General features: G+C 46.1%; 1 protein-coding gene across 6 annotated transcripts in view; it reads left to right on the top strand.

Annotated features, from left to right (window-relative positions):
• Nucleotides 1-26,087, top strand: part of LOC146186381 (uncharacterized) — a 95,489-nt gene that overhangs the window by 38,106 nt on the left and 31,296 nt on the right. For 3 of the 6 annotated variants that reach the window (XM_084607159.1, XM_084607155.1, XM_084607160.1), the window contains exons 8-17: nt 1,964-2,113; nt 3,446-3,530; nt 6,913-7,077; nt 7,751-7,975; nt 11,492-11,647; nt 12,085-12,188; nt 15,034-15,625; nt 16,308-16,358; nt 24,110-24,396; nt 25,303-25,383. In XM_084607159.1, the coding sequence (XP_084463285.1) occupies nt 1,964-2,113; nt 3,446-3,530; nt 6,913-7,077; nt 7,751-7,975; nt 11,492-11,647; nt 12,085-12,188; nt 15,034-15,625; nt 16,308-16,358; nt 24,110-24,396; nt 25,303-25,383 (1,896 nt within the window). The remainder of the gene's footprint in view (nt 1-1,963; nt 2,114-3,445; nt 3,531-6,912; nt 7,078-7,750; nt 7,976-11,491; nt 11,648-12,084; nt 12,189-15,033; nt 15,626-16,307; nt 16,359-24,109; nt 24,397-25,302; nt 25,384-26,087) is intronic. The other 3 variants (XM_084607156.1, XM_084607157.1, XM_084607158.1) reach the window with 3 other exon arrangements.

The following is a 26,087-nucleotide window of genomic DNA, read 5'->3' as shown; positions in this document are numbered from 1 at the left end:
GCGGATATTTTCATTCTTCCACCGTGTCGAAACTTGGCACTTATTACAAGCTCCTCGCTGTTTGTGTGGCGAAGCCTTCCCACATGCGACACCGCATGAAAAAAAGCTGCACCTCGATCATTATGGAGCAGTTCTTCTTCAAGCACTTACACAGTAGCTGTACAAACTAAAAAATTTGATAGCTGCTAAAAAAATCATTGTTGCCGATGCCACATAGCTTTCTTCTTAATAGGAGATAAGTAGAACCCCTTTATAGTAAAGTCACTGAGACCAGCAAAAATCTTTACTACTATATCAGTTGTTGGTGATGACATGGTCTTGAAGGTACTCTCTGGTAATTAAATGCCTACTTATAAACATGTCTTGTTGCTTAAGGAAAAAAAAAAACTGAAATACCTTCCATCTCTTTCTTATCATCCCTTCATGCAATTTTTTTTAAGCTATAAAATTTTTTTGCATCTTGTGGAAGTACCTCTTAAGCTAAATACAACCAAGTTTGATTTCATGTGATAAGCAAAGTCTTACATGTAATTAAATGCCTACTTATAAACATGTCTTGTTGCTTAAGGAAAAAAAAAAACTGAAATACCTTCCATCTCTTTCTTATCATCCCTTCATGCAATTTTTTTTAAGCTATAAAATTTTTTTGCATCTTGTGGAAGTACCTCTTAAGCTAAATACAACCAAGTTTGATTTCATGTGATAAGCAAAGTCTTACATGACCACGTATCACTTTTTGCTGTTTCTGTCTTTTAAAAGGCAATAAATGATAAATGCGCATGGCAGTCAAGTGCTGCAAGACTGCACACGCTGCCTCCCCACTTCTTGCCTCCACTGTCTCATGCTTCGTGTTGCACAGTGCTGTGAATGTTCTCCCGTTTCTTCTCCTTTCCTATTTCTTGCTGCACTTTTATTCTCCTTTACTTTCTGAACTGACCGCGCCGCCTACTTTCAATGTTTGTAGACAGCTTTACTTTTTTTTTTTCCTACGCGCTGCGTGCTTTCCCTCATGGCTCCAAGGCCTCCATAAAGTAGGCTTCTCCTGAATGCTGCTAAGCCTAGTGGTAAAGTCACTCAAAAGGACACTCGATGTTATTTTTCTTTTTTCAAATACAAAAAATCTTTTCCTCGCGATTGTAGGTAGTGCGCGGCCGGCGATGTCATATCGTGGGAGTCGTCGCCGCGGCCAGGCGCATTTTACTATAACCGATTTTTACCAAAAATGTCTTTACTATAAAGGGGGGAAAATGTACAATTGTCTATGGATGATGAACTGGGACTTTAGTTTTACTTTACTATATCCGAGTTTACTATAGTGGATTTCTACTTATTACAAAGTTTTTACAAAAAAAAAATGTTACTTTCATGCAAACGGCTTTTGGCAATGCTTGGGGTCCATTCGACTTTCAGTTAAGCATAATCATAACTTCAGCCAAACAAACAAATCAACAACGAGGCACTCCCAAGCAGAAATAGCGTATTCTTAAAGGGGTATAGGCACCTAATTTATACATGCTTTGTTCTTTGTAATTATTCATAAGACAGTGCTTAACACATGGATCACCATGTAGTGTACAGCTAGAAGCAATATGAGAGGGAACATGGGAGCGCGTGGCCTTTGCATTTCGCAAAGAGCGGTGCTACTAACAGAAGACGAGAATGGGTGGCACCAGGGGTATGCTCGGGAAGAGCACCCAACCAAGCTTTCTTTGCATGCGCCTTTACTGCCGATTCTTGTCACCTTTTGGCGGCGGCGCTTTGCAAAGCGTTGATGCCACACTCTCCCATGTTTCCTCTCACATCTTCTAGCTGCACACTAGGGCCGTTAAATAATTCATATTTCTCAAATCAAATTCTCGCAGTACTTTGAATTTTGAGAAATTGGCAGTTTTGCTTATTGTGGCTCGGCGCCCTGTGTTCAAAAGACGAGCGTAAACTGTATCTCTCCACGTGGGCTTGACAGGACGTCCAGCAGTACCATGCCACTGGCCAGGTGTGCCACCAGAACGGTGCCATCCAGAATTTTGTGTCCTCCAGCGCTGACCTTGTGGCGACCTCCAATGGTGTGGAGCCAGGGATTCACTCCACGGTTGACTCCACTGACAGTTCAGATGTGAGTTGCTCTTCGTGACATGAAAATTACGGTGCAAAGGAATTCTTTTTTTTTGTTGGTTTTTCTATACACCTGCTTCAAGGTAGTTCTGGCACAGAATTTTGAAATTGGTACCTGCATTACTTGAAAATTTCTTTATGTGTGTCGGTATCACTACCGCCTAGCGTTGATGCTAAAGGATGTAGGCTATCTAATGCATGCTATTTGAACGTCACTGACACTGCGCAAGTGCTGCCTACTTATATATTCCACAAACTTAAAGAACCTACTTGACTGTGCTAAGCTAAGAACACACTCCACGCACTCTTGTGAGTACGGTTAGTGCTGAGAAGTAATGGTAGATTAGTAATAATGTCTCTATTTCTTGCGGTATCGGCATGAGCACAGCGTGGAGAAGCGTTCCAGCAATTACTGGGTCGCCTGTTTTTGTATTAAGGTAGCAAGAAACTGTGATACGTTGAACTTATTTTTGTTGGTGTGGCCATCGTCACCATGCAAATTTAGTTTCTTGTGGCACATAAACTGGCAGAAATTTTTGTCATTTACTACTCTGCTCTGCCTTCACCGATGCACTGCTACCACGTGTGTTTATTTGGTAAACAACCCAAAATTGTAAGGCGGGGTCCCATTGTTACTTTTTCTAGCTTCCTACAAGGTTCTGTTCATTAAGCAAGTTCAGTTGTATGAGATTCCATTTCGTGAAAGATTCTTTAACCACGAGAACACCGCTTGTATTTCTCTGGACATCCAGGTTCTTCGATACAAACTTGGCGCGCTGTTCGGGTGGTATTGAAAGTGGTCGTTATGAGTGATGACAGTGTTTGCAATATTCATGCAGAAGAGAAGTTTCACGTCACGATTATACCATTGACGTGTACTCATAGAAGTGGATGAAGCAAGTCTTGGAAGATTTTGTGCGGACACTTTTTTTCTGCTTTCATCTGCCGTAGAATCTCGCTGATATGAATTTCAAGGAGTCACAAAAAAACATTTCTTCATCCGAAATTTTGTATCAATACAAAATTCTTATGCAGGAGCATGAAAAATGCATTCACGCAGAGGTGTTCGCAGCTGAGCAGATTTACTTACAGCCATACGGCCACAGCTCACTACTCGCAGTGAGGAAAACATGACTGGCGATTGTGACGTTGACAGTGCGAAACACACACTGTCACAAGCTGCTTATTCTTGATGTTAATAATCACATTATACATCGACATTTGACATGGTCGGTATTGACCTGTAAGGTGCCTTTTGTGAACACTTGTATTTCATTTGGCCTGCTTGCTCCAGCTGACACTTCCATGTTTTTTCGTTTTTTTCATTTGGAAGCATGTTATCAACACATCGGAAGCATACGTGGACACATCAAGTGAACACCATCATCATAATCATCACTTGCCAAGTGACGCCCATGGTAAGACTTATCTGTTAAACTGATTTTTTATGCTACATTCTGTACCGTTATCATAATTCAAATGTTACCCAGTTGAAAAAAACCAAGAATTTTAACTTGAACAGTTCATGCTTCAAGGTAAATTTGAGAAAGCTTAAATAGTCTAGCTTGCTCGTAATGCTTTTCACACACTTAGAACTTCTTTTTCTATGCATTTGATTAAGGGGGGGATACTCCCCTTAACCGCTTCTTTTATTTATGGACAGATTCGCACTGTTTGCATATTTTCTTGTGCTAATTCCAAGACTGCAAACTGTTTTCACCTACGGCAGTTAGTTTAAAACATATTAAGGGAAAGCGATCTTTTGCTTGAAGGAAGAATGATTAGTAAACATTAGATCTTGTGTAGAAGATTTCTATCTCTAAATGATCTAGAATTACAAAAGACTGCAGTAAGGCATGAATGAGCATTCTAGGGAGATTTGGACGATAGGTATGGCTTGTCAAACTTGTCACAGAAAAATGTTATTTTGGTGACGTACAAGTGATTTATTTTGATAATTTTGGCAAACAGTTAAGCACTAGACAAAAGGTAATGCTAATGCAGAGCTTATGAGTTTTTCTTTTTAGAAAGTTATAGCGATAGCTCGTATAGAGCCGTAGATATCGTACCTCCAAAATGCTGACTGTGTCCAAAATCCAATTTTGAGAAATCGGCAAAAAATGTTTTTGGTACATTTTTTAATTATCGAGGCTAATGGCAACTCCTTAAAGTGAGTTGGTGCTGGTTTTTGGTGTAGACGCACCGTTTACCATGGAATATAATTGCCCCTACAACTCAGAGGAAATTTATTTCGACAAGACATAGGACCGCCGCTGCTGCCGAGCCACTAACTTTCCAAGTTCTCGATCTGTTGTGGGCGTGAAAACTGCTTAGGTATTGCTTTTTCATCTGCACTGTCACGATTACACTGCCCGTACACAGCAGTGAATCGCTCCGAGGAAATCGTTCGCGAGCACTGCCAGCTACGTCGTTATCGGCCTATCGAGGAGTGCCGGCGCTTTGTCACTGACTGCAGATAACAGGATGCGGCGTTGCCGCGTCACTTGTGCGCCTCGTATCTCTAGCTTTCTTCACTTTTACAGCGTAGCTCTTTGGCGCCCGTTCCTGCGTTTCGTGTCGGCGGCGGTGGCGTTATTCCTCGTACATGTCTTGCTCGAATTCTTTGCATCAATCAATCAAAAAGCTGGAACAGCTGATGAGCTGCGCTCAGATTTCGCATTAGGAAGTAACATAATCATCGGCAATTTTTTTTTTACACCGGTATGATGCTCAAATCTAAATTTTCTGCGTTTTACGCTGTATGGAAAAGCGCTAAACCTGCTGCTGGACGTTTTCAAATGACGCCACCCGCAAGCAGACAAAGCTGGCAGCCAACCAAAAGTGGTTCAAGTGTCCACAGAAACAAGTGTGACAGATACTGCACCTTTCCTTTCCTGTGAACCAATTAGATTAGATTAGACTTTTTTCTTACCTTTTTCCAGTAGTGCACCCCTCTTGGGGCCGTCAGGCGAAGTATGTTTGATGGGGGATGGATTACTGAAAAATTGTGCAGAAGCTGTGATGAATTTTCTAAGCAGTAGTTGTGTGCAGGACTGGTCTTGCCTAGCCTGGGCAGAGACGCGTGAGTCGCCTCACTTCCCTACCGTCTCGCCCCTGTTAACTCATGACAACAGGACGCTGGCAAAACTGGCCCTGTCTTTCTTGCTCGAGGTGAGGTAGGGAATGTGGAAACAATGCTGTGCAAGCATTCAGGAGGCCTAGAAGATGCTAGCACTGCGCACAATTATTGTGAAGCAGTTCGTTGCGTGGGTGAAACGATGGATGTCATTTCATGGAAATTTAGCACGTGCAGCGAACTTGGCCCTCTATTTTCTCGTAACATCCCAGCAAAAATGGCAGCCGAGGAGGCTTCGCGCATGCGCAGTAGCGCGTTTCGCGCAATTTTTGTCTCTTTGTTCTCTGCTTGAGGTGTTTGTTCGCTTTTTGTATTTTATAAATAGGGTAAAAGCCACCACTGTCCTCTCTGGCTATCGCTCCCTTCTGTACTTCTCCTCGCTATCCTCTCCCTGTCCCTTTTCTTTCCCGCTGGTCGCAGCTCAGGTACGTGCATCTGATGTAAGATAGCAGTTGCTGCGGCCGGCAACACTCTTTTTCCTTCCTTTTGGATTATTATTTCAATAAACCACGACCACCACCACCTCATGGGAATAGCCTGAATCACGGTCTTTCGAACGCGGCCAAAATGACTCCTGTGGAGCGCTTGTTTCTCGGACTGTGGCCGAACAAAGCTCAGCGCTATTTGACCTCAATTTAAAGTGCCAAGTGTTCTGATTCACAACTTTCTAATGCTGTAACCTGCAAAATAGGGCGGTGTTCTTTAACCAAAGTTTGCAGGTAGTTACGGAAACATCTCTGGACCGTGAAAATGAAGAAATCAAAAATTCGATTTTTAGAGCGATTTTCGGCCGCAAGAAAGCCCCGCCGCGATGGTGCAGTGGTAAGATGCCTGATCACTGTGCTGGAGTGTCCGGATCGGATTGACCGCTGTGGCTGTGTTTGGATGTTGTTGTTGTTGTGGCTGTAGGAAGAAGGAAAAGAAAATGCACAGGCCTGCTACTGGCTCTGTAGCTGAGCCACCTCCGCTGCCTGGTGCGAACAGAAGAGAAAATAGACAAAAAAGAAAAAAAGAAGAGGGAGAAAAAGACGAGCGTCGCAGCAACAGCTGTAGTCCACCACCCAAGCAGTGGCGGGTGCAATGACTGCCCACAACAGACACAAATTCGGTGGCTGGCTAGACCCCGCCGCAAGCGGCGTTGACCTACCATCCTAGCCCCGTAGGACCAGGAACTGCCACCCTTCACCACCTCCCTCCCCTGTTTGGATGGAAGGGAAACGAAGTGGTGTCCATGTGCTGTGGGATGTGGGTACAGGTTAAAGATCTCCAGGTGGTTGAAATTACTCCGGATCCCTCCACTACAGCATCCCTTTCTCTCTCTCTACAGAGGGGTCCAGGTGTTCACAGAACAAATGTGACAGATACTGTGTCTTTCCTTTCCTTTGAACCAATTATTAACTGTGTCCCCCCCTCCCTCTTTTCTTAATTTGAATTGTGGCCTGATTCTGCAATGTGTAGTGCGTCAAGAGCGTAGTAACTCAGCCTTGTAGCTGCATCAGCAAATGCAGTGCAACCCCGTGCCTCAGCTTCTGTTTCTATGGTGCTTTCTCTCCCTCTTCTTTTTCTTTCTTCTGTATTTTCTGTTCTATCACGGAGGTGGCAAGCCTTTTTTTTTTTTTTTCCAAGCATCATTGAAGCCTTCTCTCTGTTCTCTCCACATTCAGGAGGAGACTACGGGCAGCAGCTGGATCTCAGTTCAACAGTTGAGGCCTCTACCAACTCGAGGAGTGTCCAACATTCGGTGCTACGGATGCAGGGCATCCTTGGAAGACGGCTTCCCGACCTTTCTGCTTCCTCATCCTCATCGCATGCCATTGCTAGAGCAGATGGTACGAGCCATATTTTGCAGCCTCTGCTTTTCAGGTATTAATAGTACTCACTGAAAATCACGTCTTATGGACGTTCACAAAGCAGGCGGGAAAACACAGAATGCAGAAAATGGCTTTAATGATGCCTGAAATGATATTTTGGGCCTTGTTTAGCTTATAAAACGGTTTTCAGTGATATCGCCGTTTTGTCATCGGTACAGGCAGATGTAAGTTTGTCCTCTGTGTCTCTTTTGAGAGAGGTAATCATGTGCCCATCAGTTACTGGTAGTAAACTTTTCCCTACTACAGACGATAAGAATCTTAAAATGAACCAATTTAACTGGCTGAGTCTTTCAGACTATTTTTTTCATCTCAACACCATTTATAATCAGTGGGTACATTGGTAGCCTAGTAGTTTGAGTGTCCATGTCGCTTGCAGGAGTTGCGGGCTTTGATACCCAGCAGTGATATAGTAGTGGGTACAAACTTTTCCCACCCTTTTGCTTGCCCTATCTACTGTAAGTGCTTAGGAAAGGGTCTCTGACTTCACTTGTAGAGGCAGAAATACTTTGAGTCAAGACTCTCATTGTCCAAAGTTGACCATGCACTAAAAATCCACCAACATCACCACCACCACCGTCATCATCATTAAACGAGTGCATTAAAGGGTCTCGTGTCTTGGTCGCACTTCCAGTTTGCAGTGCAGGCGTTACCCGGGAAGAACTGGATGAGCTACAGGGTTCCTCGGCTGTGACCAATGCACTGCACCCGGACTCAACAAACAGCCCTCTCGTGGAGATGGCACCATCTCCCGTGAACCCAAGTGCCCTGGATAGCCCAGGCCCCTCACACTCGCCTGTTCCTTCGGCCGGGTCCTCCAGCAGAGCTGACACTGACAGGAACTGCTTGTCTCGCTACTGTAAGTACAGCACTGCTGCCTGGAAACTCAGGCCCAGCCCAGCCTGTGCCCTTCGTGGGGCTTCAGTGAAGCACGCTTGGGTCTCTCAATACTATGGGCAAGCAAGAGAGATTGTGTTTGCTGTATTATTGTTTTGTTACGTGTCTGCTACTACTGGACTTTTTGCCACATGGGGGAAGAGTACAAACACAATCCACTGGTTTGCTGGGTTGTTTGGCATTGAAGATTGGTCACTGGGGTTCGTCATTCCAGAAAGAGAAGCAGGAGCTTTAGTTTGACAGAAACGGAGAGGCATCCATGTGGTGTGCAATATCTGCACATTAAAGATCCCATGGGGTCGAAATTACTCCGTACCCCTCCACACTATGGCTCCTTTTTCTCTCTATCCACTTTCCCACCTCCCCCCTCCTTTATGGGGAGGTTCAGGTGTCCACAGAACAAGTGTGACAGATACTGCGCCTTTCCTTTCCTGCAAAGGAAAGCCTCGATGATATGTTTTTTTGTTTTTTTTTTTTTAAATGCAGAAAAAAAAATGTATTATCCGGAAAAGTGTATGATTCAAACTGCGTGATTTTGAAAAATTTAACAGCTGATAGAGGTACAAAGGCATTTAAAATTGACACTTCGTTGCATAAAAGTGCAGATTAGCAGTTATAGACATCCAGTGTCTACAGCTTCTTTTTTTAGCGCTCGAAGGCTCGAAGTATTCAGTCCATATTTGTGTTCTTGTAAGCACAGAAGAGAAGACAAGCCGGGATCGCTTCCTTGGTTGTTTCCATTTGCTTCACGCTCTTACACCAGTGACACGTAGAGATGCCATCGCGATGGCCTACAGTCGTTGCGTTTTTTTTCTCATGCTGCGTCCTCCAGTCCCGGCCCGCTCGTATTCAAGTGAATAGTTGTTTAGTTATCAAATGGTTTCCTCCTGTGCCCTTAAGGCACAGCAAAGAAGCTACCGCATGCTCATGTTTCCGAGGGATCGGGCGCCTCGGTATGTTTGCTTGTTGGCTTTCTTTGATGCTTCGCCTCTTTGCCTCTAAGCACTGCAGGAAAGCAACTGTGGCAGGCGAGCGCTGCTGATCAGTTTTTTATGTCGCAAGCGCTTGTAAACATATGTCCAGTTGATCGCAAAACATATATTATACGACCACAATTTGCCGAAACTTCAAATGTAGTGACCAAGAAACCGTGTTATCCAGGAACGTATTAACCGAAAGGAAAATAGTGTAACTCTGTGGGAGATGTTTTGCTACCCGCGAATGAGAGCTTATGAACAAGGAACTTATCAACGAGGTTCTACTGTTTTGTCATTCTTAAGGCCATATGAGTCATTGTTGGAAAGAAAAAAAGAGCAACAGAAAAACAAGCCCGAGGATTCGCTCTCCCTGCTACTTTAGTAGGAAAATAGCATATACATGAAATACCTGCAATGTCTCACTGCACATTTCTTTACACCTATGATTCATGACTGTTCTGCGATGATCCATTGATTAGCTAAGACTTGAAAAAAATTCTTTAAGCAACAACTTAAAATGAATCGTAAATATACAGTCACGTTTATTGCCATGAATCTGAGATCAACAAATTTGTGTTTCCTTTTTGAAAATTCTTTGCCTAGTGCCTGTAGAAAACTTAAGACGTAGTCATTGATTAAAATTTCAAATGACGAGGCCTAATTCTTTAGAACAGTCTGCATATTAAGCGAGATGCTGAGCTTACGAGAGCAACATGCTTAAATACGCAATTTACCATGTGTCGAAAGGAAGCAAAGGCTGGAATTATGTTTATGTGAGTGTATACATAGGCATGCAGGTGCATGGAACAGTTGGCTTTTAACCTCAGAATCTTTTTGTGTAGCTTTCAACGACCGTGATTTACTTGAAAAAACCTGAAACCTAAATCCTTCGTAATTTTGACTCTCTCAGCCTGATACTAAAAAAATTATTGGGTGCACTTAAGTCTCCTTATATTGTGAAAGCATTGTGAGGTTTGTTGCATAATTCTGTGCTAAATCCTTTGTACACCTCAGCGCATGTCTCGCGAAGATAAGTTTCTAAGACAACTTTTCATTTGAGCCTTTATTCAGCTTCTAACGCCGAACCGTCGCGACGGAGTAGAAGCATCCCTATCTTGCAAGCCGGACACCCTGATTAGATTCCCACCCAGCCCCGTTTTTTTTTTTATTATTATTTTTATTTATTCACAGTGCATGCAGACACACACACCGATGACACGCTGTGCTGACGCCCTGTACACACCACTAATGAGACAAGAAAGGCTTTTGCCCTAAAATAACTGATGTTTCACTACTTCTCACCTTGCCCATCTCTTCTCAATTGCTGAAAACCCTGGGAGACCCTTACCTTAATATGTGATCGCTTTAAAGAGTCCCTTCAGCTGCTTACGGGACCCATGGCAAACCTTTGATTTATCGAGTAACCTGGTGGCATTAATTAAGAAACTTGCTAATTACTGCTTGTAATTACCTTAATTACCATGTGTTGTTAGTGTGTCTGTCTTGCGATGCAAGGGTAAGGTGTTTGATTCCATCTCTTGGTTGCCAAATTTCTTTTGTGCATAAACAGGCTGCATACTTTCCGGTATTTATTTTTCGGAAATTCGGCAGATGTTGTTCGATGTTTTTTGGCCATTTGCGCGATGCGAACTGTAAAACGCAGTGATTATCGGTGAAAGTTCTCGAAGCACACAAGATTTTAGAAGCAAAATGAGACAGACTTTATTGGTCTTGGATCAAACGCCATTTAGAGTTGTTTGTAATAGATACAAGCATACTTAGACAGACTGTCATCAATGCCAGCACAGTCCTCTGTGTTAAGAGTACGGAGTTTTACCTAAGATATCCAGAGACGCTTAGGCCAATACTGGCCAGTGACATGCATGCATGCAGTTTCCAGAATAAGCGAGGGTTGACAGCAGCGCTCACCGTGTACTGGCAGTAACCGGTTCTGTAATTATTTTTTGGTAAAGATCGGAAAAGTACACAGCTTAAGCATAAATCGTTTATTGTGAAGTTTTTTAGTGTTTTAATCACCCACATTGCTGGCGCTCATTCATTGGGTGACATCGCACCCTCTTGACTAATCTGAATTTTCTCGACGCCGTCACCACATTTTCTGCCTTCTATACTTTTGTGTCAATAACTTCATCACTGGTTTCGAAAATCCTCCAAAGATATTAAGACTCCTAGATCCAGTGAAAAGAGCCAATGCATTGGCAGGGTTGTAAGCATCTTTCTGGCTTAATTTTTTCTTGTCAAGCATTCATTTTGACATAGCCTAAGTTTAGCGTATTAAGTCTCTTTCCTCTTTTAAGCATCTCTTGAGTACTAGTATCATGCGGGATATCATGAATAAATACTTCGAGGTTCACCTGCTACATCTTAGGTAGCTTTTGTATCTGCATTTGCTTCTGGCTTGATTCAGAGCAATTTTTGATGACTGCTCTCTCTCTCTCTTTTTTCCGATAGTGCATATCTCTCTTCCTCTTATTTTTCAGGGTGTGATGACTGCAACCAGTATTATGAGCACGAGTGCCCGCGGCACAAAGTCCAGCTAATTGTGGACAAGCCAGTGCTGACGAGGGCATGGGCAAGTCTTCCAGCCAGCTACCTGTACGTTCATAAGGTGTCCGAGGACCCCGATGGAGAACCAAGTAGGCCGGCTTATTCTTTATACATTTCTTTCTTATTTTTCTTTAAGCTAATCCATTCATATCATTTGTGGGTGAACAAAGTTCACTTTTGTACATGTCAACCCAGAAACAATAGTGCAAAGAACAAGTATGACCGCTTTCAGATGAATTAAAATGATCGGGGAAAAGTTGCCAGTCGACTTTTCTCAGTTCTTATCTCAAGACACGTTTTTATTATTTTCTTTTTTTGCAAATATTATTTTCATGTAATAAATTGATTTGCTTTTTTCGTTGATTTAGCGTAACAGTCTGCCTCTGTGGTTTTGTCAGCATTGGCAGTTTACTTACCGGTGTAGTTAACGTGCAGATGGCTGTAGTTGGAACTGTCGTTATACTCACTCAAGGCACGATTGCTTTGCTTTTGCTAATTAGCTCCATTTGTATTGTTTGCATTGCAGTTTACGGAGTCTTTGCCAAGAAGAACATTCCCAAGAGGACTCAATTCGGTCCCATGGAGGGTGTTCTGAAAAGGACCGAGAGGCCGCAGCAGTTCCCACTTTTTGTAGGTACCCCGCTCAGCTTACCAGAAGTTCAGCTTACTAAAAGTGCACAAAATACAAGAATGTAAAGAGCAGACTGGTCTGCCACTGTGGTGCAATGGTTAAGATGCCCGACTACCGTGTCCAGGGATGCAGGATCGAATCCCGGCCATGGTGGCCGCTTTTCGATGGAGACGGAAAGCTAGGCGCCCATGTGCTGTTCGATGTTGGTGCACGTTAAAGAACCCCAGGTGGTCGAAATTTCTGGAGTCCTCCACTACGCCGTCTCTCATAACCTGAGTCGCTTTAGGATATTAAACCCCCGCAAACCAAACCAAAGAGCAGGTTGACACTGCCAGTATTTTGGAATTAATTAACAAGATGGGCTCAAGGAAGCATCTAGTGCTGTGAAAAAAAAAAAAGAAAAAAAGTACCTTTTTTTTAGAAATATCTTGCAGTGAATACAGCCAGCTGTACAGTTGTTGGTCTGTCTTAGCCTTTTCTGTGTTATCCCTTAGTGATCTTGTAGGTCACCTGTGCAATTTTTGATAACAGTGTCTGATGCTTTTCGTAATTTTGAAAAGCTTGACGGAACAGAACGTGTAAGGGCGTCTGTAATTCATTATTACTTGTCCAGACTGTGTGAAGACATTTCAGTCAATCAACACACATTTTATTTTCATCAAGGAGGGAGCACGTGGTGGAAAAAGGGAGATGGGAGAAAAAGCTGCATAGCAGCCACTCGGCAATGCTCTGGCCACCCTGCCCGGGGCCTCTTTGCAGGACAAGCGCATTGAGTACATTCAGAGTTTTCCGTTTTAACAGTGAAGCTCTGTTTGTGTAGAAATGTTCACTGAGTAGCATAGTTATGAAACTAGGGTCGTGTACATGCTCGTGTTGATACAGACATATTCTTAATCCCGAACAGAGTAAAATCTTTTTGATTCATTCTTCAAGGGACCAAGGAAAATATTCGAATTATCGAAAGTTCGAATTATCAAATTTCTCTAAAAAAAGTTATCGAAAACTCATCAAAGTAATTTTGTCTACCGAACACCAGACCAGGACAGGGTTGTCAATATGTTTGAGATGAAAACTGAGCAACAACGATGGTATTTCACGGTTTCGTCAAACGGTTTACCTATCACACGTTCTCTGGTATGTGTGTCCATGTGGTGAAGCATCCTCGTAATGCAATGGTTCAGCCTTATAGGAGTCTGTGGTTCAGCATACTTCAAGAGCAGAGGAAGCACTTGAATACAAGAGAGACAAATATGAGTAGGCGGTAGAACGACATGACACTTTCCCAAAATAAAAATTGAAGTGAAGTGCAAAGCAGTGTCTGAAACGACGAGGCTGACCGATGCATGTGCCCTGTGGCGGCTATGGGATGGCGTGAATTTAAGCTCAGCGAAACTGAAACTATGTTTCTGGACTATATTTTGGCACTGGAGGACTTCCGATTGTCAATGCATCGTCCATAGCGTGCATGCCTGAGATACTCGGGCGCACATTGATCCATGAAATTCAGGCTAGTTTGATGGTCGCTGATTGTGTGGGTCGTATCTCGACGCTACCTTTTATCTGAACTAATTGGTGCAACCCTGGTCATATCTGAATTACCAAGCGTCCGACGCCACGGACTTGCATTGGTATCGGTCGGGGCTGCGCTTCTTTTGAATCCGAATTTTCAATTTACGGGAGTCAAGGTTTTACTGTCGAAAGGCCTGTAATGATAAGGGTTTGCAGATATTTCAGTACTGTAACGTGGCAGTTTTTAACTAAATGTTAGTAACATGGTAAACAGTTTTTATTTGGCTCAGGAATATGTAGCATTTTATTTATCGAAACATGTGCAGGAAAAAGTAACTGATTGATCAAGCCTGATGACCGCGATTTGCAAACTATGCTCTCCATGCACTTAAGACCATAATCCTTAGAGGTGAGTGATTGTTATCTATGCTCCTCCAATTTATTTAGCCTGACTCCCAAATGAAATTGCTTTTATATGTCTGGTGCAGAGATTGTTAAAGCTTTTTAACTTCAAGGAACCCTGGCAGCTTTCAAAATGTGGTGAGGGATCCAAGTGTCTTGGCTCCCGTTCCTTCCATCACGTCCCAACATGCATGCGTTCAAAAGCTGCCATATTCAGCACATCGCTGTGAGTGACTACAGTGTGATTAGCCCCAAAATGAAGTGGATGAAGCAAACGGGAGAGTTGAGGCCTGTGTATAGATTTAGGAACCGAAGGGTTTGGTTGAAACCAGTCTGAGAGCCCCTCGACCTAGCTGGTCTCTGCTATTTAGGTGTTCATAACGGCAGCTTCATGAGTTTGGGGAAAGCATTGACTACCAGCTTGTGGCTTTAATAATAATCATAATTGAGTCATAGGAAAGGAAAGGCGTAGTATCTTTCACACTTTTTTGTGGACACTTGAACCGTGCTGTAAGGAAAGGGAGGAAGGTCGGAGTGAAAGTGGAAAAAGAGAAAGCAGTGCTCCTTTGGGATTTCGACCACCTAGGGATCTTTAATGTGCACTGACATTGCACAGCACATGGACGCCTCTCCTTTTCGCCTCCATCAAAACGCAGCCGCCGGCGGTCGGGATCGAACCCGGATACTCTGGCACTAGTTGGGAGTCTTACCACTGCACTGCCGCAGCTGGGCCTTGTGGCTTAGCATCATCCTTCTTTGTACTTCATGCTGACATCAGCAGAGTTGTTTTTTACTGACTGCTGGTCTCACAATGCCTGGAATTACAGCATGAAAAGTGCTTTGTTGTTGTCATGTTACTTTTGAGTGGGGATTGCAGAGACAGATTTTGCCTCATATCCTTCTCTCTTTCTCTGTTTTCTGCCTTCGAAACAGGTGAAGGAAGATGAGGAAGGAGACGTGCTGTGCTTGGACACATCAGATGAGACACAGAGTAACTGGATGCGCTTCGTGCGGCCAGCGCAGTCCCACGCAGAACAGAATATAATTCTCGTCCAACAGGGCACGAGTCTATACTTCAACACAACGCGGGCCTTGGTGTCACGCACAGAGCTGCGTGTGTGGTATTCAACAGCATATGCTCAGCACTGGGGGTTGCCATTGTTGCAACAACAGCAGCAACAGCAGCAGCAGCATGAGCCTCTTCGGCTGGAGCACCATCATCATCATCATAGACTGCTGTGCAGTCAGCAGCAGACACAGCAACAGCAGCAGGAAGCAGAGCAGCAACAGATTAGGCAGCAGCAGCAGCAGCAACAAGTAAATCAGCTGCAACAGCAGCAGCGACAGCAACAGCAGCAGCAACAACAGCAGCAACAACAACAACAGCAGCAACAACAACAGCAGCAACAGCAACAGCAGCAGCATATTGAGTCACAACAGTTTCAGCAACTGCATCTTCACCATCAGCAGCAACATCAGCAGCAGCAGCAGCAGTTCTTGCAGCAAGATGCAACCAGGATCACTGGTAGGTAATGCTTTTCTGTTTGCTAAAGTAATCACAATTAAGCAGTTGCCATGCCTTCTATGCCAGCTCTGTCACCAGCTAGTAATCATTTCTGGGAAAATGCTGCCAAATTAACAAAGAGAACAAGCACACAAACCAATTGGGCAAATCAGCTGCGAGTCCATTCAAACAGTGTATTTTTTTTACATTTTCTTTCAAAGAAAGTACACCTTTAGCATGATTTGCCTGTGCAAAATGTTTTGATTTGGGTGGGTGGGAGTCGAATGTGCCCTCGTCTTGAACCTGCCCCAGGACAGGACCAAGTGAAAGGAAATGAAAGCAGGCGCCCTATGCTTTCTTTCCTGCACGTTTCATCTTTTCGTGATACTCAAGCGTAGCGAATTCCTACCAACTTGCCCAAGTTGGTGCACTGAAGGGACTTGGATGTCCATTTATACCTTGTTGCAGGGTGACTGTTATCTGGCACAAACAAAAAAGAAAAAGTCAAGGGACCAAGGGACACAGAGTATTCATCGTTAAGGGTGTGACATTAGAGCTCCCCTTGCTTATCCTCATTAATGTACAGTACGGTCCACTGTTAAAGGCAACGCATGATCGCGTGGCCTAAACACCAAAACAGATAATGCATTCGGAGTGGCATCATCTGCTCTATCTTGTGCATAAAGATGGTTGTTTATTCCAGCCTACCATGTTGTGACCTTCCAAGCAACCGGATTTGCAGACAAGTCAAAAGGTAAACAAAAAATGCTGTTTACAGGTGTCAGGTTACTATGGTGGAATATGGGGTGCCTTACCCCTCACAACAAGATTTTCTCGTTCTTCTCTGCTCATACAGACTTCGATTGTGAACAGGTGCCGGAACAAAACAAGTTCCCTGGGAACAAACTTGATATTGATGATCGGAGAGCATATACGTTAATTTCACCTTCTTTTCGCATTTATTGGAAAGGCTCTCTCATTGGTCCTAACTGCTTTGAAATTTTTTGGGATGCAACCCAGAGCAATAATAATAACAACAACAATTTGTGCACAAGAAAGGAAAGGCACAATATATATGTCACACTTGTTTTATGGACACCTGAACTGCTCTGGAAGGGGGAGTAAAAATGGAAATAGTGAAATGGGTGCCATAGTGGAGGGATGTGGAGTAATTTCAACCACCTGGGGATTTTTAGTGTGCACTGATGTTCTGTGCAACAACCAGAGTACTCCCCTACCAGTACCCCTTTCTCTCTTTCCATTTTCACTCTCACCTTCCTCCCTTTCCTTAGGTGCAGTACAGGTGTCCACAGGACAAATGTGACAGATACTGCGCCTTTCCTTTCCTGTGAACCAATTTATTATTATTATTATTATTATTATTATTATTATTATTATTATTATTATTATTATTATTGTTGTTGTTGTTGTTGTTGTTGTTGTTGTTGTTGTTGTTTGTTGCTGCTGCTGCTGCTGCTGCTGCTGCCGCCGCCGCCGCCGCAGAAGGTTGCAGCTTTGAGTCCCAAAGAAAGTCGTGGACTTGAGTCGCTCGCGTTACAGCAACTGTGATGCCGTGCATAAGGTCCAGGGTTCGAGTCCCCCGCACGCGTCCCAGTTGCTATTGTAACTATGATGCCACCTGTTGTCAAATTCAAACACGCAGGTGGTCCTAAGTGTTTCCAGATTTTTTGCGATGCAACCCAGAGCAGCAGCAGCAGCAGCAGCCGCCGCCGCTGCTGCTGCTGCTGCTGCTCTGGGTTGCATCGCAAAAAATCTGGAAACGCTTAGGACCACCTGCGTGTTTGAATTTGACAACAGGTGGCATCATAGTTACAATAGCAACTGGGACGCGTGCGGGGGACTCGAACCCTGGACTTTATGCACGGCATCACAGTTGCTGTAACGCGAGCGACTCAAGTCCACGACTTTCTTTGGGACTCAAAGCTGCAACCTTCTTTCGGATTCAAATGCACAACCTTTTCTGGAGCTCAAACCATTGACCATACTTGAACCCTTGACCTTCTTTGGTCATGCGGACATGCTTTGATGACAGGTTCTGTCCACACGCTCTACTAACACACTCTGGTGATGCCACTTATGAGACGAGAAATGCTTTCGCATTAGTAATTTCCTTAGAAGAAAATGGAGGTCGCCTCTATTTTCTTACTTGGATGGTTTCTCAACATCATAAGTGTGTACTATGGCTGGATGCAGCTAAAGAAAAAGCGGCAGATGTCCCTCAGAGAAAGCCCTTTAGCCAATAGCATTGACTGATTTTTATAGCGTCATGGATAATTCGATTAAGCTGTGGGGAACCGCCCTTCATTTGCCATGCCCTATGTTGTCACGCCAACAGGTCTAGGGATTATCTACAGGATGATGAGAATCATTCAACACCATTGGCTGAAGGGGGGAGGGTGGGGGGTCCTTTTGTGGGGCAAAAGCTGCTTTTTCGTTTGTCTTACTGACTGTAGTTTGCTCTGGTGGTGGCTTTTGTTTACTCAAGGGAAGGCAAGAGCTTGAGTTGCAGTGGAATCCTGTCTCTCCAATCATGTTTCAAATATAACAAGTCACCATTTGGTTGCAGTTTTTGCAGGCCTGCTCAGTCTTCAAGCTTTGCGTTGTGTTGTTCATTAGTTATTAGAGATGTAATAGGGCGTTTATTGAAGCTCAGATGGAGAGCTGTGAGGACAGGACCTTGCAACGGCGAGCCCAGCGTACTTCGTCTTCGTCGCACAACGCACAGGTGCATGTCGATGGCGATGACTATCACAGTACATTTTCCCCCCGGGTAAAAAAAGGAGCCATCCTGGCGACTTATGGCGCGGAAAGCACAGCGGGGTCATAGAATGGCTTCAATCGGTTCACGTGAACTGTTTCACGACCACGGCGACGCAAGTCCGCAGAGGGCGTGACGGGCTCAACTACGTAGTTGACTGCAGATGTTTGCTGGAGGACCCTATATGGCCCGTGGTAGCGAGCAAGAAACTTCTTTGAAAGGCCAGGGGTTGTGGAGGGCACCCAGAGCCACACCAGTGTGTCCGGGAGATATGGCGAAGATTCGCCGGTATCGCGGAGGTATTTTTGTTGCCACTGATTTTCTGTTGTGAGAGAGCGGGCGAGCTGACGGCATTCTTCTGCGTACGTGACGGCATCGGATAGCGGGGAAGATTCGGAAACGTCAGGGCGGTAGGGAAAAAGTGTGTCCATAGTACAGGGTGGCTCGCGCCCGTAAAGGAGAAAGAATGGAGAGAATCCAGTAGTGGCCTGTGTCGCGGTGTTATATGCGTAAGTAACAAACGGTAGAACTTGGTCCCAATTGGAATGGTCGGTGTTCACGTACATAGCCAGCATGTCACCGAGAGTGCGGTTAAAACGTTCTGTCAGTCCATTCGTCTGAGGGTGGTACGAGGTAGCGGTGCGGTGTATGATGCGGCATTCTTTCAGGAGAGCCTCAAGAGCGTCTGATAAGAAAACGCGTCCGCGGTCACTGAGCAGTTCGCGAGGGGCACCATGGCGAAGAACCAGGTTTTTCAGAATAAAGGCAGCCACGTCGCGTGCGGAAGCAGAGGGCAATGATGATGTCTCAGTGTAGCGGGTTAGATGATCCACTGCCACGATAATCCAGCGGTTGCCAGCTGAAGTTGTAGGAAGGGGACCGTATAGATCTATGCCGACACGATCAAACGGACGGGCAGGACAGGGCAACGGCTGCAACGAAGCAGAGGACTTGAGAGGAGTTTTTCGGCGTTGGCAAGACTGGCAGGAGCGGACAAAATGGCGGACAAAGCGGTACATTCCACGCCAGAAGAAGCGTAGACGCAAGCGCGTGTAGGTTTTCAACACTCCGCCGTGGGCGCACTGGGGATCAGTATGGAAAGCAGCACAAATTTCGGCGCGGAGATGACGGGGGATGACTAAAAGCCACTTCCTTCCGTCGTGAAGATAACTGCGGCGATAGAGCAGCCCGTCACGAATTGAAAAATGGTGAGCTTGGCGGGCAAGCGCCCGAGACAGACGACCTGGAGAGTGACTTGAAAGAAAGTCCAGAAGTGTAGATATCCACGGGTCGCGCCGCTGTTCCGTGGCCATGTCAATAGTGGCAAGCGAAGACAAATCGTAGGCGCAGATCTCATCAGGCAACGAAGAGGGAGGCAGCGGTGAGCGCGAAAGAGCGTCCGCGTCAGTATGCTTGAGGCCTGAGCGATATATGACACGAATGTCATACTCTTGGAGGCGAAGAGCCCAGCGAGCAAGGCGGCCGGACGGGTCCTTGAGGGACGCCAGCCAGCACAGAGCGTGATGATCAGTGACCACATAAAATGGTCGGCCATAGACATACGGACGGAATTTGCCGATGGCCCAAATAATGGCCAAGCATTCTCTTTCCGTAACAGAATAATTGGACTCTGCCTTGGTCAAGGTGCGGCTTGCGTACGCCACCACATAGTCTCGGATACCAGGTTTGCGTTGGGTGAGAACGGCGCCTATCCCAATACCGCTAGCGTCAGTGTGAATCTCAGTTGGCGCATTCGGGTCGAAGTGGCGGAGGATGGGAGGCGAAACCAAAAGACGGCGTAAAGTGTTGAAGGCGTCATCACAAGCAGGTGTCCATGCGGAGAGGTCGGAGCTACCGGAGAGGAGCTGGATGAGAGGAGCAATAATAGAGGCGAAATTTAAGATGAAGCGGCGAAAGTAGGAGCATAGGCCAATGAAACTTCGTAGCTGCTTCAGTGATTTTGGGCGTGGGAATTCGGCAACTGCACGAAGTTTGGTGGGATCGGGAAGAATGCCATCCTTAGAAACGACATGACCTAGAATTGTTAGTCGGCGAGCAGCAAAGCGGCACTTCTTCAGATTCAGTTGGAGGCCGGCGGTAGCGAGACAAGTGAGAACGTCCTTCAGTCGGAGCAGGTGGGATTGAAAATCGGTAGAAAAGACTACGATATCATCGAGATAGCAAAGACAGGTTCGCCACTTGAATCCACGAAGCACAGTGTCCATGAGGCGTTCAAATGTGGCCGGGGCGTTGCAAAGCCCAAAGGGCATGACGTTGAATTCATATAATCCATCTGGTGTGATGAAGGCAGTTTTAGAGCGGTCAGCGTCAGCCATTGGCACCTGCCAGTAGCCAGATCGTAAATCCAACGAGGAGAAAAACTCGGCGCCCTGCAAGCAGTCTAGTGCGTCATCGATGCGTGGCAGAGGATAGACGTCCTTGCGCGTGATCTTGTTGAGCCGGCGGTAGTCGACACAAAACCGGAAGGAGCCATCTTTCTTAGGTACCAACACAACTGGAGACGCCCAGGGACTGTGGGATGGCCGAATGACACCCCGACGGAGCATGTCGTCCACATGATCAGCAATTACTTGGCGCTCCGAAGCCGACACGCGATAGGGGCGCTGGCGCAAAGGTGCAGTTTTACCGGTGTCGATGGTGTGCTCTACGACAGACGTGCGGCCCAAGTCAGTTTGAGGAAAGTCGAATGAAGAAGCGAAGTTCTGCAAGAGGGCGACAAGTTGATCACGTTGCGCAAGTGGAAGATCAGCATCAATAGCATGTTGGAAAACGTCGGAGGGCGTGGAAGCGGTCGCAACATCGCAAGAGCACAGACTAACGTCGAAGGAGGGGGTTGAGTCAGCAAGAGTGGTGATATGACTGGGATCAAGCTCTTCAAGACGTCCAATGCATTCGCCACGGAGCAGGACTGCTGGGCAAGAAAATGGGTTCGAGGCGTAAAGTGCACTCTTGCCGTCTTGAATTTCGAGAACAGCGAACGGAAAAAGGAGGCAGGGATGACGGGAGGTGGCTTCGGAAGGTGTAAAAATCGCAGTCAAAGGAGTTACCCACTCACAAGACAGTGGTACGAGGGCAGCAGAGAACGGAGGAATGTCGGTGTCATGGGCGACGAGAAGTTTTGCAGTGCGGGGAGGGGTATCACAGAAGGGGGCATCACAGAGGGGGGCGAAGGCAATTTGTGCACGAGCACAGTCAATAACGGCTTGATGAGTCGATAGAAAATCGTATCCGAGGATGATATCATGCGAGCAGTTCGGCAGAACAATAAACTCGATGGGGTACAAGACGTCTTGAATGAGCACACGGGCTGTGCAAGATGCGGAGGGGTGAATGTGCTGTGATGAGGCGGTGCGGAGCGAAAAGTCGGAAATCGGAGTGGTCACTTTGCGAATTCGACGGCAGAGCGCTTCACTGATGACGGAGACGGCTGCACCGGTATCGACGAGAGCGAGAACTGTGGCGCCTTCTACAGAAACTTTGATAACATTAGCGGGACGGCATGGAGGACTTGAGGAATTCGAAACAAGCGCAGTTCTTGCCCCCGGAACTGCGACTGTTAGTTTCCCTCAACGGTGCTGGTAGAACGTCGCAGCATTGGAGAAAGCGATCGGCGCCGAGGAGAATGTGATCGACGAGTGGTATAGGTTTGGCGATCTTGTGGGACAAATTGAGAACCGGGCGGAATCATTTGCGAGCGTGAGTCGGTATCGTACGGGTAAAATCGAATGTCAGGCTGTGAAGGTTGGAGGCGCTGGCGACAAAGGCGCGCAACATGGCCCGGCCGACCGCAGGCATAGCAAATCGGAAGGTTGTCCGTAGTACGCCAAGGTTTCATAGGATGTGGGCGGAACCTTGAGGGTGGGGCTTGAAACGAAGGCTCAGCATGCGGCGGTGAACGGTAGGCAGGGACCTGCACATAGGAGCCAGACGTGGGCGAAGGTGGTGGCCTAGCCGTTACTTGGGCATACGTGAGAGGTGCCGTCACAGGCGGCACCACGGGGTTGGACGGCAAGGCATCAGCGACGTGTTCTTGCACGACACGGCGTATAGCAGGGGCCAAAGATGGAGCCAGTTCAGGAACGAGGCGGCCCGAGTCTTGAAAATGGGGAAGGAGTGAGATTTGACGTGCGACCTCTTCACGAATAAAATCTTTGATCTTTTGATTCAGCGGGCTCCCTTCAGAAGTTGGCGAACCACCCAGGGCTAATGCGGATACGCCTTCGTCGCACACACTGGAGCGGCGCCTAGAAGCGCGCCGCTTGCGGAGCTCGTCGTAGCTCTGGCAAAGCTTCACGAGTTCACTAACGCTGGTGGGATCTTTCGCTACCAGCATCTGGAAGGCGTCCTCAGAAATGCCCTCGAGGATGTAGCGGATTTTGTTTGCTTCCGGCATGGCCGGGTCGACTCGTTTGCAGAGATCAACGACGTCTTCTATGTAGCTGGTAAAGGTCTCATCAGCGCGCTGAACACGATCGTGTAAACGTTGTTCGGCACGAAGCTTACGCACTGCCGGGCGGCCGAACACTTCCGCGAAATTCTTTTTAAATGTCGACCAAGATGACAGGTCAGCCTCATGGTTGCGAAACCAGAGGTTCGCCACGTCCGTCAGATAGAATATGACGTTACTGAGCTTGTATGAGTCATCCCACTTGTTGTAGGTGCTTACTCTTTCATAGGATGACAGCCAGTCGTCGACATCTTGATCGGCCGTGCCGCTGAACAGGCAAGGGTCACGCTGGCGCACGACGCCAGCACACATGATCGTGGGTGGAACGGCCGGCAGCGTCGAAGTGTCTTGCATGGCGGTCGTAGAGGGTAGTGTACGGCTTCGCAGTTCCAGTTTGGGTGGGATCGTTTCCGGCACCTCCACCAATTGTAATAGGGCGTTTATTGAAGCTCAGATGGAGAGCTGTGAGGACAGGACCTTGCAACGGCGAGCCCAGCGTACTTCGTCTTCGTCGCACAACGCACAGGTGCATGTCGATGGCGATGACTATCACAGTACAGAGAAAACATTTTTGAAGGCTTCTTGTGCAATGGCCGCACATTTGCAAGAGCCAAATGTCCAAGTGTGTTGGAGAAAATGATGACGGTTTTTCCAAACTTGTCTCTCTGTGAATGGTGCCAAGTTGGCACTTTGTGAGGGGAATTTCTTGCTCATTGTTTGTAGCATTATTTGCACCGCAATCTTGCCTTTTGATGATGATTAAAACCTGCTAAGGTTCCAGAATTAGACCACAGCATAAAGATAAAGTGCCGCTTTTTGTGGACGGCACATGAGCGCTATTATATATTGTCTTATACAAAGTGTAATGCCCTCAAATGTGGGCACTCCAAAAATGTGCCGAAACTTAAAAACTCTTGATTAAAACTGCGCACTAGCTTTACTTTGGCTCCAATATACGTGTGTTTGTTGTGTTTTCATATGTATATTTTTTGCAAGCATGCAATCTTTAACAAAAGGTCTCAAGTGTGCCGATTTGTTTACACAATGACTGCTGTTGGCGAGAGCGAGTCATAATAAGCATGACCGAGATACCTTAAAAGTCTTAATGGGGACATTTGAGCACCTGACAAAAATTACGCTCCTAATGTGTAAGAAGGTGTGAATTTTTTTCTGCTCAATCTTGAACATGCCGCTTACAAAATGGCTGAAAATTTTGAAAATTGCAAAGTACTAGGTTGGTACTCACTCTCTGTTGCAGGTGCTGAGGCTGAGTCATGCTCGCGCTGGTCATGCTTTGAGTGCAGCAGCAGCTTCGGCTCTTCAGAGGAGCTGCAGCTGCATCTGAACCAGCACGAGAAGGTCCCCGGCTCCGACGAAACGGGCACTTCAAGTGCGGCGATCTCTCTGCCCCAGCCACTGCCCGTGCCACCCGCACCATTGGCCATTCCTGAAAACGTACAGACCTGCGAAATGTTCCTGAGAGCAAGGGGTCGGCCGCCCAAGAAACAGCATGCGGCAAGAGCACCTCTAGAAGTGAGCTTTATGGTGTGTTATGGGGCGGAGTGCATTTGGCTGGTGCTCTCGGATCGTGAAATGCAGCGCTTAACAGCATCTCTCAGGGGGAAAATGTAATAATCATGCTTAGGGCAGCAACTTGAAAGTTGACAGAAAGGTAGGAAGTTAACTTGAGGGCAGGGCAGCGAAGTGCAGAAGGGGAGTTAGTAAAGGTAATGTTAAGAGGTAGTAAAAAAAGAGCCGAGGGGGTATGTTCAGGAAAGAAATGCAAATTAGATAGATAGCTAGGAATGAGGATGGAAGGCAGGGATGTTAACCAGAAAGGCCTCCGGTTGGCTACCCTACACTGGGGAAAAGGTATAAGGGGATTGAAGAGAGGAAAAGAAAGGGGACGTAGAACACAGACTTTTTGACCTTAGCTAGGGCACCATTAACTTGCATTTGGTACCGGCTTGTGTGACAAATGCAAGTTAATCGTGTCCTAGCCAAGGTCGTGTAGTGGGAGTGGACATGGGCAGGGGAAGTAATGCGAAATGCACATAAAAGATGGTCAGTTAGGCCAACCATTCGAAGGATTCGAAGAGGAAGTCAATGCTGCAAAGAGCAGCGGAGAGACAGATTAGGCTAGGAAGTTTGCAAGATTAAGGTAGCCACACCTAACACAGCACCAGGTTAATTGGGGACCCTCGACGTAGGCCTTTGTACTATAGTGCTGACTGGTGGTGGTGATGATGATGATGATTAAAGGGTCTGTTTCTGGTTGTTCCTTGTTCATGTCTTTAACAATAAAGAGAGGAGGGCGTTATTAGTTATTAAGAGGAAAGTAGCAAAGTTTCATTTATTTTTTAATTTTGCCCGTGCTCATCATATGTTTGCTTATCAGACACTTTCTCTTTGCCAAAGAAATGATTGTTCTTTTTTTTTTTTTTTTCGCAGGAAGTGCATAGCCTAGGTAACGAAAGCGTGCCTGCCAACCAAAATTGTGGGGAAGCCAGTTCTATCAGCGATGTGGCCAAGGTGAGTTTACCTTTCCTTCGTGCTTTGTAATAGTTGTACTTTCGTAACAAGGAGAGTGAAGGGGGGGGGACCCTGAGACACACCCATTTGCAATGAGGCATTTCTTCATCACGTGGCTTGTGATGCCGTTTGGCGTTAATTGTCGTGCAGTTTTCAAATTGCCTTGAAGACGACAATCTCTTCGTTTTCCTTTTCTAGACCAAAAAGATGAGCTAGCTAAGAGCAGCGAAAGTTATGTGAGAAATTAGAATGAGGTGCAGTGTGGATGGCCATTGCTGAAAACCAGGTGTGCAGCAAGTATAGAAGAAGCAGGGCAGACACCAGGCCTAGAGGTGGCCTGGTGTCTGCACTGCTTCTATATATTATGGTGCCGAAACCTGGGAGACTAATGTGAGCTCCTCCAATGATCCTTCCTGGAGTTTGCAAGAGGAACGCCAACGACTCTCCAGGAAGATACCAGAAGCTCCGCCAGCGAACCCCACCGGAGAGAGAAGAGGGCTTCATCAAGACACCATGGACCACATCAAAAGGAAGCGCGGGATTCAACAAGATTTTCAGACCCAGCTCTGCCATGAGGCAAGTAACCTACTGAAATTGGATGGATGGACTATCCTTGACTTAAAGCTCACTCACACCAGACTGAAAACCTGCAACGACAGTCTGCACGTGCTGAATGAAAAAATGCATGCTTTCAGAGTCGACGT

The sequence above is a fragment of the Amblyomma maculatum genome, chromosome 6, assembly GCF_055883805.1.
Source record: "Amblyomma maculatum isolate TAMU_Amacu chromosome 6, ASM5588380v1, whole genome shotgun sequence".
Classification (NCBI taxonomy): domain Eukaryota; kingdom Metazoa; phylum Arthropoda; class Arachnida; order Ixodida; family Ixodidae; genus Amblyomma; species Amblyomma maculatum.
Note: the sequence above shows the minus strand (reverse complement) of the source record. Positions and strands in the feature narration are given on the sequence as shown.